The sequence below is a fragment of the Lissotriton helveticus genome, chromosome 2_1 (genome assembly GCF_964261635.1).
Source record: "Lissotriton helveticus chromosome 2_1, aLisHel1.1, whole genome shotgun sequence".
NCBI lineage: Eukaryota > Metazoa > Chordata > Amphibia > Caudata > Salamandridae > Lissotriton > Lissotriton helveticus.
Window position 1 is genome coordinate 294,523,410 of NC_136059.1, and position 18,070 is coordinate 294,541,479.

Below are 18,070 nucleotides of genomic sequence, written 5' to 3' on the forward strand. Positions count from 1 at the left end.
AGACACATCTGCTATCGCCGTTGTTTTTTAACCTAAGATTACTTTGTTTTTATGCCTATTTACTTACTATGTGTTATGAACAAATTAATGATACCTAAGATCTTTGCAGGCCATTCTATGTAAGGGCACTCCACACCACGCTACAGTTAAGCAAATAATTGAAGACTCGTTTGTATAGGTATATATTTTTTCTTCCTTCCTTTTCTCTCCACAGGACAAATTTTCTCGTCATCTAGCATATTAAAGTGTTTATGATTATCAGCTTGTCACTTTTCTCCCCACATGACACACACCATGTGGTTCTTTTCTGCGTCGCTGCATTTTTTGGAATTTGTAATAGTGTGACTAGCAGCTCACCACCACACGGTTAACACCCACTCTATGTGGATTTGTCACTCGGGTACCTTCTTACTGTTTAGATTCACACACTGCCCACCCCCTTCCACCTTTTCTTGCTGGTTTCCACTTCCTTATAATTAGCCCCAGAGCTAATTATTTTGTTTCCCTCACACCCTTCCACACTGGCCTTCCCACACCTTCCCAAAAGGATTCACCCCCCTTCCAAAAAAATAAAAGTATTGTTTCATATTCTACTTTATCTCCCCAGCCCTGAAGAGTCACGGACCTACCCCGTATATGACGAAACACGTGTCGGCTGGTTTTGTGTGAAACAGACAAATAAAAAAACAAAGAAGATAATTTTAAAAAAAGGTCTCACAAACACAGAGAACCTACGAACTACATCCCATCGTCGCAACACGGCAAAAAGCCTATGAACTAGGACAAGCAGATTGGCTTGCCTGTTTTGACTGAACGCGTACTCGGCGGCGGACCCTCCCACGTCTAACACGTTTTCCTTGACGCTTTGCAAGCACTTTCTTCTCGCGTCTGCCAACGCTTACACCCGATTAGGACCGGGTTGGAATTATCGCCGTTCCTACGATACAGCCCTCAGCCTACGTCGACAGCCCTGAAGAGTCACGGGTCTACCCCGTATATGACGAAACACGTGTCGGCTGGTTTTGTGTGAAACAGACAAATAAAAAAACAAAGAAGATAATAACATTGGAGTTCTGATCTTATCCTTCCATTTATTGACACGAAAGCTAACCTAGGAATTATCTCAGGTTGTGTGCGCTTGACTTTGCTTACATTGAATAACAGGGACCTCAGACTCAAAGTCTGGTAACACATGCGTTAAGCATGAGCTGATTTTAGAAGAAAACGTAAGCGTAATAGGTCCATTCAGTCTGGGGTAAATATAACTTTAAACGATTCAATATCTAAGTCATTTTGTAAACAAAGCCAAAAATATATACATTACACACATACAACAGCAACAGAGAATCATAGCAGAACACTACAGTAGTATTCAGGGTCGAAAACAGAATTGGCTTTCACACCTCCCTGCAACTGCATTCTCTATCTCCACTAGGCAGGCAGAAACCGCAAAGAAAGTAAAATATCTAAACAGCATCACCCTTTTAATTTTGTACACTGATGAGCTACGATACTACTTTAATGATAAAAATTCCATAATGAGCCTGTATAAAGCCTATATCAAGTGCACCAAAGAGACCTCTGAAGCAAAGAACAGACGAGCATATGCATGGCATCAAAAATCAGAACTCACTTTACACTTTAGCCAGTAGAACATCAATGACTAATTTTTCCTTTCATGCTATGGAAGGGGTCCTGCCACATTCTGGAGGGCGTAACAAAGAATTGAGAAAAGACAAACTGAAAGCAACAGCACTTTGATACTAAACCCTGCAGTTGTTGGCTACAATCAGGATTAAGAGGTGTGTAGCTTCCTCACTGAAGAGATCTTCTCATTAACAAGAGAGATAAAGAAATGGACAAATAAAGTTTTACTAACTTTAACTCTATTGTATAATCCTGTATCTGATTTGGTTTAGTTTGGTGGTATTGTACTAGGATGTGGCGCCTCAGGGGACTGTGCACTTCTATATATTTGTTTACTCTCTTTGGGGAACGGTGCTGTAAGGAGAAGAGAACCACACTACCTCTTCTAAGATAGGCTAAGCCTAAACAACATTTGAACACTCCTTAGCACACGTTACAATATTAGCGCAGATTTGCATATGTGTATTCCACTCATACATAGGTTATGCAAGCAAAACAAATAATTTTTGAGGTCCCTGTCAGTCAGGTTGTTCCGCAGGTGTTGTTTTTATTTTGATCGATGTTACAGCCAACACGTGTTTCGTCAATAGGGAATGTAACCCTTGACTTTTTCAAGGCTGTTAAGTGAAAAGAGTAATATGTTTGTAACATTCATGATACGGTCTGAGCAAGATTATACATCATTTTATGTTACATTGGTAGGCGGTGGTGGGTCTTATTTATAGTGCTCATATACATTTGTGGATAATAACTTAAAGGAAGTTGTGTTGTGCAACCAACTTCAATTGTACATGATTTACACTCAGAAATAGAGAGTTTTCTCAGGTGAACCACAATGACCAAAACATAAGATTCACAATGGAATTTAGCAATAAGAAACTTGCATTTCTAGATGTAGAATTCTACATAGAGAATGAAACAATTCAAAGCAGGCTATTTAGGAAAAGCACGGCGTGCAATTCCCTATTACATGCTACTAGTGCACATCCAGAACATCAAAAAAGAGCTATCCCTTATGGAGAACTAATCAGAACACGCCGCAACTGCAGCAATGAAACTGAATTCCAGACTCAGAAGAAAGGGGTGATTAAGAGATTTGAGAACAGAGGATACAAAAAGAAGCCACTGCTCAAAGCAGCTGAAAAAATAGACACAGTTAGTAGAATGGACACACTAAGGGACAAACAACAGACCAAGAAAGGAAAAGATGACAAAATTAGACTCGTAACTGGTTACAATAACTGGGCAACAATCCTAAGAAAGAGTCTAAACAGACACTGGCACCTACTAAGGACAGACACTATGCTAAAGGAACACATAACAGAAAGACCTACAATAACCTTCAGAAGAGGAAGAACTCTGAAAAATATACTAAGCCCAAGTTATCCCCAGACACAAATAAAGAACACATGGCTATCTGAACCGGGGTTCTACAGCTGTGGAGGCTGTGCAGCCTGCAAATGGGCTTACAAAAAGAAAAACATCGATCAAAATAAAAACAACACCTGCGGAACAACCTGACTGACAAGGACCTCAAAAATTATTTGTTTTGCTTGCATAACCTATGTATGAGTGGAATGCAAATCTGCGCTAATATTGTAATGTGTGCTAAGGAGTGTTCTAATCCTGTATCTGACCCTTTTCCCAATAAAAGTTCTGAGACTGCTTGAATTTTCATCTAAAAAAAAGTAAATTCTTACACACACTTGAAAGGGCCTCACTTAATCGGTTTCAATTGCTATTCAACTTTTTTTCTTTAAAACTGCATCCTTGTTAGCTATTATAATAATGTCCAGCTGTCTTTCTTTTGAGCCTTCTGCCAGACAGCGAACCTTAACTTACAGAGCTATTGCAATATAAGCAATTAATACAGACAGGCTATGACCAATCAAATAGGATTACTTGCCTCGAAAAATCTACTCGCCCACTTGCAATTGAGAGTGAAATGTTATTATATCGAGCTATTTTTAGCACCTACTAGTCCTGATTGGTGAGTGAACTTAAATTGAAAAGGAACAGGTGTTCTGTTCATTCAGAAAGTGAATGAGCAATAAAGATGCCAATAAATCTTGTTTTGATCTTGAGACATTTGCAGCCTGTTCAAGTAAAGAGGTCAAATGTCAGTTTGTCTGTTTACTAATTGCTGCTTGGAAAATGGAGATTCTTTTTTTCTCTTACTAGAGTTAGAGGTTTTTGTCAAGTGAGATGTCTGAAGAGGTCAGGTTTTTTCTCCCTTAACACATAACATTTAAATAAATATCCTGTAAATGAACATTACAAATGTTTCAAAATCGTCCGGAATTACTAAAGCATATTTGCTTTGTAATTAAGAAGCGTGGTGCAAAGAGTTAAATAGGAGCAAAACAAATCAGAAAACTTTACTTGGTGATGCACAAAGGACATGTATTTGCAGAAGCTCTATTTCCAAACATCATTGTTTGTACACTATATAGTTTTATCAGTAAAACAAACCACATGTCAGTGGGCAATTGTGTAAAATCTACAGATTGTAAACGACAGTGTGCTACCACGTCATGCTTTAGTTGTGTATTTATTTAAAGTGATAGTTTTAAAAACATGATATGAGAAACATTCCTGGCCCGCTCTGATTACAACGCTGTTAATGAACTAAGAGGCAAGTAAGGGGTCATGTCTATCTTATATGTGGCAAGATTTGTATTATATATGGGGAGTAAGTTTAGCCTAATAAAACAAACAAGAGACTCTTTTTTACCGCAGTCATGCTGAACTCACATATTTGACGGTGCTCTCATATGTGATAATTAGAAAAAGGCGGCACATTAAAATATTAACCAGTGATCACATTATTTGAAACTAGTTTATGGCTTAGGAGCTGGTCTAGTAAAAATGTTATGAGTTTTCGATGCCTGAGATTTATTAAGTGCTGCTTATCACCCCGAGAGTGGATCCAAGTGCGAGGGAGGGGGCGGGAGTTATTCTGCTATTGGGTGCTGTTAGTTGAGCAGGCTGTTTCTGAATTCTTGCAGCGTGAGAGAGGTCCTGAGAGGGAGGCCACTCCAGGTCTTGGCAGCCAGGTAGGAGAAGGAGCGGCCACCTATCCTGCTACGGCGATACCGAGGAGTGAGGAAGAGGGTGGCAGATCACAACTGTCTGATGGGCTGGTGGAAGTTTAGTCCAGGGTTGAGATAGGCTGATCCCACGTTGAGATGGGTTCTGCAAGCATGTGTCAGCATTTTGGTCTGACATCTCTTAGGTATGGGGAATCAGTGGAGAGATATAAGGTTGGGGTGATATGTGCTCACCTCTAGAGGAGGAGTCTAGCTGTTGCGTTTAGGATGATTTGTAGTCTGTTTAGATTTTGGGTGGTGATCCCAACGTAGAAGGTGTTGCCATAGGGTGTGTAGAAAATTGTAATCTAGGTGCTATATAAAGCGATAAACACCTTAAGGCTCTACGTATACATAACTGAAATGACATGAAATAATCCTGAAGCTGAATCAGATAAAAACGTGCATATGCTGAAAATTCGTATCAGCTACAAACACAGTCTTGCACCCCCTCTCAATGGGCTGACACTAAGACCAACATTCGCCTCCATTGAAATTAGGAGAAGGCGCAAGCTGGTATTAAATAAAAATCGGTTTATTTATTGGAGTCATTTATAAGGCCCACTGGTGAGGAAAGCGCAGAGTGAAATAGCCCGTCCTACAGCCACCAGCTCAGCTCCCTCTGACTCAACATTCTGCATTCCCTCAACATGACTCCACCTAACATTCCATATTAAAATAATATGACATGCATAGAAATCTATATGGCCACATACAATTCTGTACAACACTAACATCTTAAAACAAAAAACAGCAGACAGGCAGTTTCATGGGTGAAAAATTCAAGGAAAGGAAAAAGGGAGTATTATGCTTCAAAAAAATGAAAGTGACATTTTCCGAGTGATTCAAGAATCCCTCACTGGATGACGGGTGAGCAGGTTAACTGTAGAAAATGTTTTTCATTAAAATGATAGTGAGCTACAGCTCCGTGGCCATCTAACAGCACACGATGTACTTTATGTCACTAAAGTGCTGTTCGTAGCATTTGGAGTGGCTTTGAACGCCCTACGAAATTGGACCACCTACATGAATGAGACTTTCCCTAACAGTTCTTCGAGCAGATCAACTTAATTAAAGACTTACTTTTTAGAACATTCCTGGTTGGAAGGTTCTGTGATTGCTTGGTTCAAACAAGAGCAAGCTAGTGGTGTAATTACACTCTATAGGATAAAGAATAAAAGAAGCGCCATCTTTGGATATGAAGTAGGGTGCACTGGATAAATTGAGATTTCGCAATAGATTGTCACAGACAAATGAAAGTTGCATTCCAGACGCTCCAACAGATCTTATCCCACCCTATACTCCAAATTTGAGGTATGACAGTGGCACCCACCAAGAGTCTTATAAGTGTGGAAAGCTACGGGCAGGAGGACAAAGTGGTGGGTTGCACACTAAACGTGTATGCAGTGTACGGCCCAGCCAAATGAGAGGAGTGAGAAAGGCCATCTACAAGGAGAGGATATAGCGGATGGCAAGCTCTCAGAGGTTCCTTACCCTCGCATGGTGAACTTAACCACACCGAGCCGTGCCCCGGCTGCGCTCAGCTCTGGCTGGAACTCAGCATCCGTGCCGATCGCCTTCACCCCCACCATGGCGGGCGCGGCGTACTCTACGTCCTATTTTCTTTTGCAACCGGCCGCACAGGCTCTATTTCCAGGCGGCAGCTTCAGCGACTTCACTGACTGCCTAGTCACGCCGGGTCAGTGAGAGGTGTGCGGAGCGAGGAAAGGGCGGGGCCACGGCACCCGGCAGACATAGCGCAGAGCCAATCGTGGATCCTGAGCAGTCACCCACTCTGTAACCTACGTCAACATGTTACCCGGACGTGCTTCCTTCCGTTGGCCTCCATGTTTGATCCTGGCAAGAGAGAGAGCGTGTCCGTCTGTGTGAAAAGAAAAGTAAACATTTAAGACATGCGCATCCTAGTTATTACAGTAGAATTCACTTCACGGCATATCGTAACACATGCTAAGGTGTTTACGAATATGATAACTGCTGCCGTTTTGTTACCCTCATTAGATTCATGAGTTTATTCCTTTTTTCCGGGCCATCAAGGACTTTTAGTTTAACGCAAAGAGATCCTATGTAAATGTCGATACTGTAACCGTTTCATGATACCAGTTTCTTTTGCTGTCTATACCCCGCTCCACAATCGAGGTCCTTCTTCTATTTTGATTCCTGCCTCTCAGCAGCTTAGCTTTGCGGCACTTGGGTCGTTGCCGTAAATCCAGCGTTGCCAGGGCACTGTCAGCTGACTGTAAGCTACAGCGAGGAAGAGCTGTAGGAGGGAGCGCAATAGCAGGATCACTGACTGCACCAGAGGCGAGCAGCGCAGAGCGTGAGTGTGCTGTGCGGGCGGGGGGCACGGAGGGGCCACTGCAGAGACAGCTGTTAACACTGCATGCTGACAGGCGCCGCAATGAGAGTATACGTTACAATGCCAAGGCAGTTGTATGGACTGTCTAGTCAGGCGGTCATTGCGAAGACATTACTGCTGATGAAACAGGCTTTTTAGACACACACATTCTCAAGGATTGTCAGGCTAAAGAAGGGGATCAGAGGTTAGCACAGTTGAGCCAGTGTCACTGAAAGAGACTGACTGGGTTAGGAGGCTGTCACTGACAGAAAATATCTCCAGGATACATTATAGTTGATGGTTTGCAGCATGTCATCTGTGGCACCATGTCATCTGTGGCACCATGTCATCTGTGGCCCCGTCTGCTAATCCAGCCTTTTGATCTCACACCACATTGCATGCCGGGAAATATATGTCAGTGTTTACATTGTGAAAAATATCTCACCGAGTCCCAAAGACCAGCATGCCTTCGGCTGAAAAGCCAGTATTGCTGGGTCTCAAATGACAAGGCACTTAGTAGCAATGTTTGTTCGGAAATATGAGTGCCCATATAACGTAACAGACCACTGCATGTGGTAACTACTAGTAATATTGTTTCTTAGCGGCAGATATTAAGACCAAGGCTGCGAGTGAGAATACTGCTAAAGTACCAACAGCGCACCGTTGGGGCAAGCTGAGATCACACTTCCGAGAGGCAGACCTAATCTCATTTTTATAGACCGTAACCACACTGCTGAGCTACTAATTGTAATTGTATTTATTTAGCACTTACTACCATCGACGAGGCGTTGAAGCCCTTTTCAGCAAATAGTATACTACTCCAGAACCCAAAGGTGGATTAGTAGGAGGAAATATACATTGTTAGTGGGAGCAGTGGGAGTGGTAGACGTGATTCTGTTAGTTGGATTTATAGGATAGAGGGTGGATAGAAGGGGGGAAGGGTTTAGAAAAGATTATTTGAGAGTTCATTGTGGTAAAAGAGGTTTAGGATGAGTTAGCGAGCCTGGTAGTTGAATGAAAAGGATAAACGATGGATAGAGGAGGGAAGAGGTTGTAAAGAGATGTTTGGGAGTTCATTGTAGTAAAACAGGTTTAGAATGTGTCGGGGAGTGCAGATAAAGGATATTTTGGAAGATGAATAGGATGAGTCATATAGTGGTGATTTGATGAGGTTTGGGGAGATTCATTAAAAAAAAAAAGTTTTATTTTCTGCAGAGGGAGCGACAAAAAATATGTAGCTACAAGACCATACACAAGAGGAATACATACATAGAGATGTTAACATGGTACTCGTATGGAAACTCAGATCTAAAGTTGTACTGGATAAAGTCCCATATGTACAAGTACATACATGGATAAATATTTACAAACTCAGGCTTTCTATTTTTGCTGTAAATGAAGTTTTTTAAAATGTATATATATGTATAATATATGTGTATATATATATATATATATATATATATATATGTATAATATATGTGTAATATATGTGTGTGTCCAATATTTAAATAGTGAAGCACTTATAGATACAATTTCTATAATCCTATTACTCATTATGACAGATATTTATTATAGGGAAGTAATCCCGTAAGCATACACTCATCATCTTGTATGTTATTGCTGTATATGGATATGATAAAGTTATACATATATGATTGCCTTGGGCATAGTATTTCTGTACATTTGCATTATTTTGAATATGCTGGTCATCTAGGGAGAAGCCAGCTCTTGAGTAATCTTCTGAAGATTAAGTGGTTATCTCTGGATCTTATATTTGGATATAATGAATGCCACGTATAGCTGCTTGAGCAGAGAAAGATGTTCCACCCGTGTTTTTTTCTTATGTGCTGGTATTTTGAGGCTGTCGCATATCCGTAGCAAAGGTTTCTTTATTGTACGTGTTTTATGAATTTATTCCTGGTGAAAAGGGATCCTGTTCCATGTATTGCTTTCTGGGCAATACAAAGCAGCTTGAAAGTGGATCTTCTCGTAACCAATGTAGGGCTCTTAAGTCAGGGAAGATATGGGCTTGTGTCTTTATATGTAGGAGTAGCCTGGCTGCAGAGTTTTGGATTCATTGTAGTCTTTTCACGGTTACAGATGTGATTTGTGGTAGAGGCCATTGGCCTAATCAAGTTTAAACAGTAAGAAAGAGATAGTAACTTGGACCTTGTGTGGAAATCCTATGTGGGGGAAGATGCATCACAACGTTTTCATAGTAATGATGCTTGCTTTTGCTAGCTTATCCATTTGGGCATTCATTGGTAGCTTAGTTTTCAGGGTAATTAAAGGTGGGCTTACCAGGCTCCAGCTCTGTTTGGCGTTCCCTCTGGGCTCTTGATCACAAATTGAACGTTGCCTTCCAGACACCTAATTTTCAAAGTCTTCAATGGAACACCCCCGCACCCTACTCACCCCATCACCTGTGCATCAGATGAGGTGCTGAACAGCAGCACTGTACCAAAGTGGTCTTTCTGCATTTTCTTATTATCCCTTGGGGGCATTCAGGCGGGCTGTTTAAGCAGATACCATGGCTTTATATGAACTGGCTGTACTTCACACTCAATTCATGATCTGCCCATCAGTTGCTGCCCAGCAGGTAATACAAATGTAAAAAGCTTGATTAGCCTATGTGAACTGCCATGTGTGTGCAGTTGATCTCTACCCTTCTACATTGTCTCTGTCAAGACCTTTTACTCTCCTGTGAAAACCTTTCCTTTGATAATACCCCAAATTGCAATTACTGAGATGTTGAACCTCTCATGATGTTCAGGCCTTGAAAAATCTACTTGCCTAGGTGCTATGGCAAGTCAGATTTTATCAGGTCAAGCTATTTATAGGACCTACTCCTCTATTCTGGCAATTGAACTTCAACTGGAATGGAACAGGTGTTCTGTTCATTCAAAAAGAGAATGAGCAATTAAAACACTTTTAAATCTTGTTTTCATCTTGACACATTTGCTGTCTGTTCAAGGCCAGATTTCAAATATCACTGTCTTTTTACTAATTTCTGCTTATCTTATACTGGAAATTGGTGTTTACCTTTCTTTCTCGTATTACGGTTGGAGGTTTGTGTTAAGTGATCTATCTAACAATCATTGTGGAAAGAAATGCTCTAAGATATCTATTTTTTTCTAACATGCAAGATTTAAACAGCTTGTAAATGAATAGAGCACTTTACTTGGTGATTTGCAAATGACAAATATTTGCAGAAACTCAATTTCTACACAGTGTTAGGACACTATGTAGTTTTATCAGTAAAACTGCATGTCAGTGGGACATTTTGTGGCCATTCAATGAAAAATCTGCTCTTGCAAATGGGTGTGCCACCAGGAAATAGGAAATAGATGAGTTCTGTATTGATTGGTTAAAAAAAAAAAACATTTACAATTTGCGACATGACAAAAAATTAATAAAAATGAATGTGATAAAAAAGAATTTAAAACAATTAATTTAAAATAGCTTAGGATTCAGGGGCCAATAAGATCTAATAATGTTCTGGTACAGTACTTAAATCTGGATTACTTGTAGACTCTGATTTGAATATTGTGTCTGTTAACACCACCGTCTGCTATAATGGGGTAGACTTTGGGTTGGAGAGTGGCTTCAAGGGATTTTAACGCTTTATGGACAAATTTTGAAAACCCAATGTTTAGCTTGACGTTGTCACGGTCGAGAGCGGCCATTATTTCCTGGCGGCAAGATCGAACTTTCAACTGGATACATTGGCCTCGCAACAGTGACCGTCTGGCTGTAAGCAGTGCAGGGCATGCACAGACGATATGTTCAATTGATTCTGAATGGTAGCTGCACAATCTGCATTTCGTGCAACTACTCGGCCGCCGCCATTCCGGGAGGTTCTTCAGAAAGGGCCATTCTCCCATCCTCAGGGCTAAAAACCCGCGTTTCCAATAAAGTACGTATGTGCTTGTGAGAGGGACCCCGTACTCACCAGGGTACCGCCGCCACGGTCCATGTATCTACCGCACTACAGGGGACTACAACAACCGTATCCGTCTCCCGTGTTTCCACAGGAGGAAGCCGAACGCCGGTATGAACCGGAAGCACCGCCCCTAGACCCTGGAAGAGAAGGGCGCGACCCAATGAAAGGCGCGCCGGGTCAGAACATCGGGGAGAGAGAAGACGCGGAGGAAGGTACAGAATGGCGGCACACAGCGGAAAGTGAAGACGCGGGACCCGTATGGACCAGTGAAGACGCGGGACCCGATTCAGGATATTCCAGAGGTCCGGAAGAAGGAGAGCGCGAGGCAGAGGACTGGTGGCGTCCGGAGGAGGCTGGAAGGCGGCCGTAACTCAGGAAGAGTTACGGCGGGGTCGGTGAGTGCAACCGGATCAGGGTCACACAGTGGGAGGGGGAGGAAGAATAAGTCATTTCGGGAGGGCAGAGCACATGTCAGAAGACGGGTTGGGGAAAGTAGAGTGAACGCTACCTCTGAATGTATATAAACGCACAGTTAATTTCTTTTCCTAGGCACCTTAGTTTCACCATCCCTATATTCCTCGTTTCTACCGTCCTAGCCACCTACCATCCTAGGCACTTACAAACTTACTTCCCTGAAATCCTAGGCACCTAAACTTCACCAACCTTGAAATCCTACCCTCAACTGTTTAATGGGCGAGCTCGGTTCTTTCCTGCATGTTTAGAGAGTCACAACGGTGTGGTGAAGGGTATCCATATCGTGACCTTATCCTGAGAACCCCATTCTGACGGTTCCCCTCGTTTTCCTTTCATCCTTCTATGAGCCTCCGGAAAGACCATCCCGGTCCGGAAGAACCAGAGGGCAAGAAACCACCTTTGCCAGTTTCAACTTCCTCAAGCTCATCCCAGGAATCGTCAGAAGAAGAAGAAGAGAAAACACCTATTCTATTCAATCCTTTCCTTCTCACCCTATTATCAATAAACCCATTTCTAAACCCTTATTGCAGCCTCCACGCCTGTTTATCAAGCCTGCGCTCCCACAGTGCTTGACAAGTAGAGTGGCGGAACACCCACTTTAAGATTGGCAATTACAGCCTAGGCATGTCTCCTCTTTGAAAGGATCGCCCTGTCCGAGTGGAAGGACCACAATCTAACGGATTTTTTGATGGCGGACTTTAGCACCGGGACAGATGGATTTATGTCCCAGAGATCTTTTGCGCCTAATAACTGTAGGCTGTAGTCCAGGAGTTGCCGATGCTTGTGGCTGGTCTGTTTTTGCTGTATTTCCTGCCAGAGTCGGGCCTCCAAGGAACCCTCCTCGGCACGGCGCAGTCTATGGCACAGTTTGATGAATGCACCTGCCTCCACTCCATGCTGATCTTGGAGACCCAATTCAAGTCTCACTTGAGCTGGCGAGGCAGATTTTGGCAACCCAAAGGCTCTTTTGAAGATATTTGTTATTAACTTGTTTATTAGTGTGCTGGTTGCGCCTTTGGTGATTTCGTGGCCATACGTCAGGGAGTTGATTACTTTGGTTTTCATTACTTTCAGCATGGGTATTAAGCTGGGACCAAGTAGCTGTTTTGCCACCTTTGCAGCAGCCACCTCTAACGACAGAGCTTTGATTTTTAATGCTTCTTTGTGCTTGATAAAGGCGCCTCTTCTATCCAGATAGATGCCCAGGTATTTGATTCTCCTGAGGCGAAAAGCCGGGAGACTGCGCAAAACTGTTTTATTCTTTGTGTGTCACCATCTACTTTGCTGATTTTAATAGCACTCTTACCTCTGATAAAAACGCGACACCGCCACTTATCTCCGCTCAGCTGCCCTGCGCTGACAGCGGGTTTTGCCCACTAACTAACAAATCCGGCGCCATTGCCGGCGTGCGATTGAGACACGCCCCCTTGGAGGCCACGCCCTTACCCTCCCGCCAAAAGCATGTGTCACTTCCGTACGCGCAGCGGACGGGCGCAGCGGGCGCGCCGTGTGCGCCGAAGGCGCGCCTAAGGCAAACCCGTCTGCGCCCGTCCGCGCCTGGTCCGCGCCTAGGGCCAGTCCCCCTGCCCGCCCCGCTGTTTCTACCCGCACTAGCTGGACCAAATCTCAATTACTCCTGCTAAACTCCACTACCTGTTCTGTGACCACACGCTGTAATCCTGATTGCTTAGAGGACTCATATTTTCACTGCCCCCACTGCAATTTTACGCTCCTGCCCTGGAGCATCCGTCCCCCTCCCCGATCTAACAGGCCTAACCGCCTACCTCACCCCCTGTCGCTGAAAGCCGGCCTGGTAAATTGCAGGTCATTACCCCGCCATGCCCACGAGATATGGACATCCATCATCTCGGAGGATTGGGATATCCTATTTCTCACCGAGTCCTGGATTACTGACTCCTCCACCCCGGATATTCACCTTGCAACCCCGCCAGGCTACACCTTAAAGGGCATCAATCGTGCGGGCGGCAAATTAGGAGGTGGACTTGCCATCATATTCAGATCCCACTTACATCTGATCACCACCAAACTGTCAAATATCGGGATCATAGAAGCTATGTACTTCTCTGTTTCAGACTCCACGGCAGTAATATTGGCGGGTATATTAGTTTACAATCCCCCAACCGCCTCCTCTCCGTCTCTTACTGCTCTGACGCACCAGGTGGCCGATCTCTCCCTTAAACACCAACACTTTCTGGTGCTGGGTGACTTCAACCGTCACGTTGATAACTCCCTATGTCCAAAAGCGAGCAACCTGACAGAAACTATGCAAAGTATGAATCTACTGCAACTAGTCAAGGGCCCTACTCACAGAGCTGGACACACCCTTGATCTAATCTTTGCCAACTTCCCCAACATTACAGTATTATCCTCCCTCCCCCTCACCTGGTCTGACCATTTTCTTATCCCTTTCGAGCTTACAGTAGGCTCCACACCTGCCCCTTCGCTACCCCGGAAAGAACCAAGGAGAAAATGGCATAAGGTCACCTGTGCCACCTTAGACCCACTACTCCACTTTGTCCCGGATCCCCTCTCCACTGACATTGACGGAAATGTCTCCAGGCTCAACACCTCTCTAATACAAGCCATCGACTCCATCGCCCCCCTTAAAACCATCTCTTCCACCAGGTCCCGACCATCTGCGCCCTGGTTCTCTACCCCTCTCCGGGAGGAAAAGAGTAGATGTAAAGTTCTCGAGAGGAAGTGGAGGCTGAACTACGACCTTGAAGCCAAAGCCATTTACAAATCCGCCTTGAAAAATTTTCTTAAAAATAAAAAATCAACCATGAAAGATCACTTCTCACTTCAAATCGCCAACGCCAAAAACTCATCTAAGACCCTCTTCACCATCGTCAAAAACTTTATCAATCCCCCCGTCAGGGCCTCCCAGCACTCTACTAGCCAGGCTTTATGTGATGGACTCTCGGACTACTTCCTGGAAAAAATAAATAAACTCTCCACCTCATTCCCCGAAGAGTCACCCCCCCTGTCCCCCAACACCGGACTCCCTAGACCCGCCTCTCTACTGTCATTTAACAAACTGACTCTGGAGACCGCACTCAGGCTATTCACCCAATGCAGATCCGGTGCTCCCTCCGACCCTATCCCTGCCAAACTCATGGGTGAGTTAGCTCCCGTATTGGCCCACTCCTTTCTCTCCGTTTGGAATGCCTCCCTTCACCATGGTTTTTTTCCTACTTCATGGAAGGAAGCAATGGTGGTCCCTATCTTGAAAAAACCCGACGCCGACCCTTCCATATTTGCTAATTACCGTCCCATCTCCCTTCTCCCCAAACCTGCTAAAATCCTGGAAAAAGCCGTGCAACTACAACTTATGGAGTTTTTGGAGAATAACTCCCTGTTGCACGACTCCCAATCCGGATTTAGGGCAGGTTTTAGCACGGAGACGGCTCTTCTGGAAGTGGCGGAGTCCATCCGCGAATGTGTGGATAGGGGCGAGGAGGCCATGCTTGTCCTCCTCGACCTATCCGCCGCTTTTGATACGGTCTCCCACTCTATCCTCCTAGACCGTCTTAAGCATGTCGGCATCGGTGGCACCGCTCTAACCTGGATTGAATCCTTCCTCACTAGAAGAAGCCAGCGGGTGATGCTCAGGCCTTTCAAATCGGAGGATAAGCCACTGCTGTGTGGCGTGCTGCAGGGTTCTGCCCTTAGCCCTCTATTTTTCAACGTCTACCTCGCCCCTCTGGCCGCCGTAGTGGAATCCAGTGGAGTCAGGGTGGTCTCTTACGCTGACGATACTCAGCTGATATTTTCCTTCAGTGACCACTCTGACTCCACATTTGCCAACTTCCGCCAATGCCTCAACGGCATTAGCATCTGGATGACTAACAATCATCTAAGACTAAATACGGATAAAACTGAGGTGCTGTTTTTTAACCAGAAAAACCCTATCCCCTCCTCACGGTGGTGGCCCACTGCACTTAATCCCGCTCCCTCCCCTGTCCACACAGCCCGCAACCTGGGCTATCAGTTTGATGACTCTCTCGCATGCAAATCCCAAGTCATCAAGGTCACCTCTGCCTGCTTCATGAAGCTGCGAATGATCAGGAAGATACTCCCCTACCTACCTATGGACGCTCGCCGAACAGTCATCCAGGCCCTTATAACGTCCCACCTGGACTACGCTAACAGCTTATACGCCAGCGCTCCGCAGTATCTGATCGATCGACTCCAAATCGTTCAGAACGCGGCGGCCAGACTGATCGGAAACATCCCCTACCGCCAGTCAGTCACCGCATACCGTAAGGAGCTCCACTGGCTCCCCATCGCGAGCCGTATTCAGTTTAAAATTCTCATCCTCGCCTTCAGAGCTATCAACGACCTTGGGCCCAACTACCTGGAAAAAGCGAGTGTCCTTATCTCATTCCATCAGATCCCTGAGATCTAACAAACCTACGCCTTCTGGTCTCTCCTCGCTTTCGACGAGCCAGAATGGGTGGCAGAGGGTTCAGCGTTATTGCTGCTAAACTATGGAACCGTCTACCCATCGATCTCAGGTTCTGTCCCTCTGAACCCATCTTCCGTGCCAGGCTAAAAACCTGGTTGTTCTCCGAACTCTGATTCCCGTTTTGCTCCTCTCCTTTCCCCTGCCCTTGAGGCTCTGGTTCTATCGCCGGGACACCCCTTAGGGGGTAGCTGTGCGCTCTATAAACTACAAAAATAAATAAATAAAATAAATTTGTAGCTGTGAGTTGAATCTAACTTTGTTTTGCCTAAATACCACCTTTCTGTTGACCTTTTTTGCTTCCCAAAAGGGATGGTTTTGGTTTTTGACAAGTTGAGCTCTAGATGGTTTCTTGTCGTATAGGGTAGCAATTCATATCACAACAAAAGAAATGGCGGATTTGCATAGAACAATCAGCACATCGTAAAATGTCCCCTTGTTTTCAACAGACTGATCCGTATCATTTAAGTTACTCTGTTGGAGTGCAGATCTGGTATTGTGCTCATCCACCTTTAGCACTAATCTATGACCATCTACCCACTAGAAGTCAGGCAGAGTATCATATGCATTCAACAAAAAATACCAGTGCACATCCTATTCTTAATAACTATTATCCAATGGGCATCTCGCCACACACATCCGATATGTCCAGTGTGCGTTAGTCCATAAATTAAGGCACAACAAATTCATCAATGTTCAATTTTCTTTAATTCTCTTGTCACAGCCAGCCGACGCGCGTTTCGCCCTTCCCGGGCTTTTTCAAGGCTGTAATTTTCATACAAAATATGATATCATATCAGAATAATATTCTATGGGCCACCTTATACCTTAACACTGTAAATTCATATAAATCCCATTTATACATGTATTAGGTGCCACCTCCACCATCATGTTTGTCTATGTGCACCTATTATCATTAAAATTAGACAATATTTCTTTAAGGATATATTGCATTATTTTTCACAAATGTGGAGAACGTAACCACTCAGTGCGATCACCTCCACCGTCATGTATATACATTGATAGAAGTGTTTTTTGAGAAACCCTTTGTGAAAACATACCCGAATACAAGGGTAGTATGTTATACTGTGCCCAGAATTATGCCAATCACCGCATAATTTTTATTAAAAAAGAATTTATAAAAATATTGGTCTTAATTCGACTTATTATGCGCTTACCAAACGCTTGTTCACTCGAGCGATCTTTATTGTCTGTATTCAATGTCACTAGAAACTTGGCAATGTTATCCCTGTAAAAATATACGGATGTAATATTTAACATTCCATCCCATATAACGTTGTATATTCACGTAAAGTAGCCTTATAAATATGGCCATAATTACTGTGTTTACCAACTTGCCTTATATTTTCAGTCCGTGAAGTTGCTGTAATTAATTTTGTAATTGATCCCCATATGGCTATGCAATATTCCAATCAATTTGATCTTGGAGCCTTGATAAGTTCCATCTAAAGTATCCATAAAAAACAACCATTAGTTCTCATTGCCCTTAGACTTTTCACGAGTTGCTTAAATGTAATTTTTGCATCACATTATTTACACGATTTCTAGCTACTATAGTTAACTAGGACATTCATGTTTTGTTCTACATGTAAAAATGCCAAGTTTCACGATTATAATCATTGGCTAAGAATTCCAGGAGAGTTTATATCCAAGTTAACTTGATAAGTATTTCTCCAGAAGAATACGAAGAAATCATTTTACTATGTATGACACTACACTAATCTAATTATACTACTTGTATTGATGAGTTAAATTCCTTATGCATTATTCAGCAACAACAAATTAATTCATGAACCTATACTGTGCGATACGATATTCAACCCTAACTCGCATTTGTATCGCCCCCCGCCAGCAACTTTAAACTGTGCATTACGTTCTTCCACCCTAGTCTGCATTTTCCTTCTATACGCCCGCTTGTCATGCCTCGAGGTCCGCAAACGGGCGGTCCCTTTAAGAAACCCCTACATAAGCAATTAGAGCCCTTGGAGCGACGCTTTACGTCCTTGCGTCAAGCTCCCGTTACTGCAATTCCTGTCCTGTTTCCTGTTGCCTGA

At 43.6% G+C, this 18,070-nt stretch overlaps 2 protein-coding genes across 4 annotated transcripts in view; one reads left to right on the forward strand and one right to left on the reverse strand.

Moving 5' to 3' along the window:
• TXNL1 (thioredoxin like 1) overlaps nt 1–6,467 on the reverse strand; it is a 143,666-nt gene extending 137,199 nt beyond the window's left edge. The window contains exon 1 of the mRNA XM_078674852.1: nt 6,231–6,467. Coding sequence (XP_078530978.1) covers nt 6,231–6,328 — 98 coding nt within the window. The 5' untranslated portion in view covers nt 6,329–6,467. The remainder of the gene's footprint in view (nt 1–6,230) is intronic.
• Nucleotides 6,468–6,961: 494 nt separating this feature from the next.
• WDR7 (WD repeat domain 7) overlaps nt 6,962–18,070 on the forward strand; it is a 1,349,682-nt gene continuing 1,338,573 nt past the window's right edge. For 2 of the 3 annotated variants that reach the window (XM_078674853.1, XM_078674855.1), the window contains exon 1: nt 6,962–7,080. The gene's annotated coding sequence lies outside the window, so the exon portion shown is untranslated. The remainder of the gene's footprint in view (nt 7,081–18,070) is intronic. The other variant, XM_078674854.1, reaches the window with a different exon arrangement.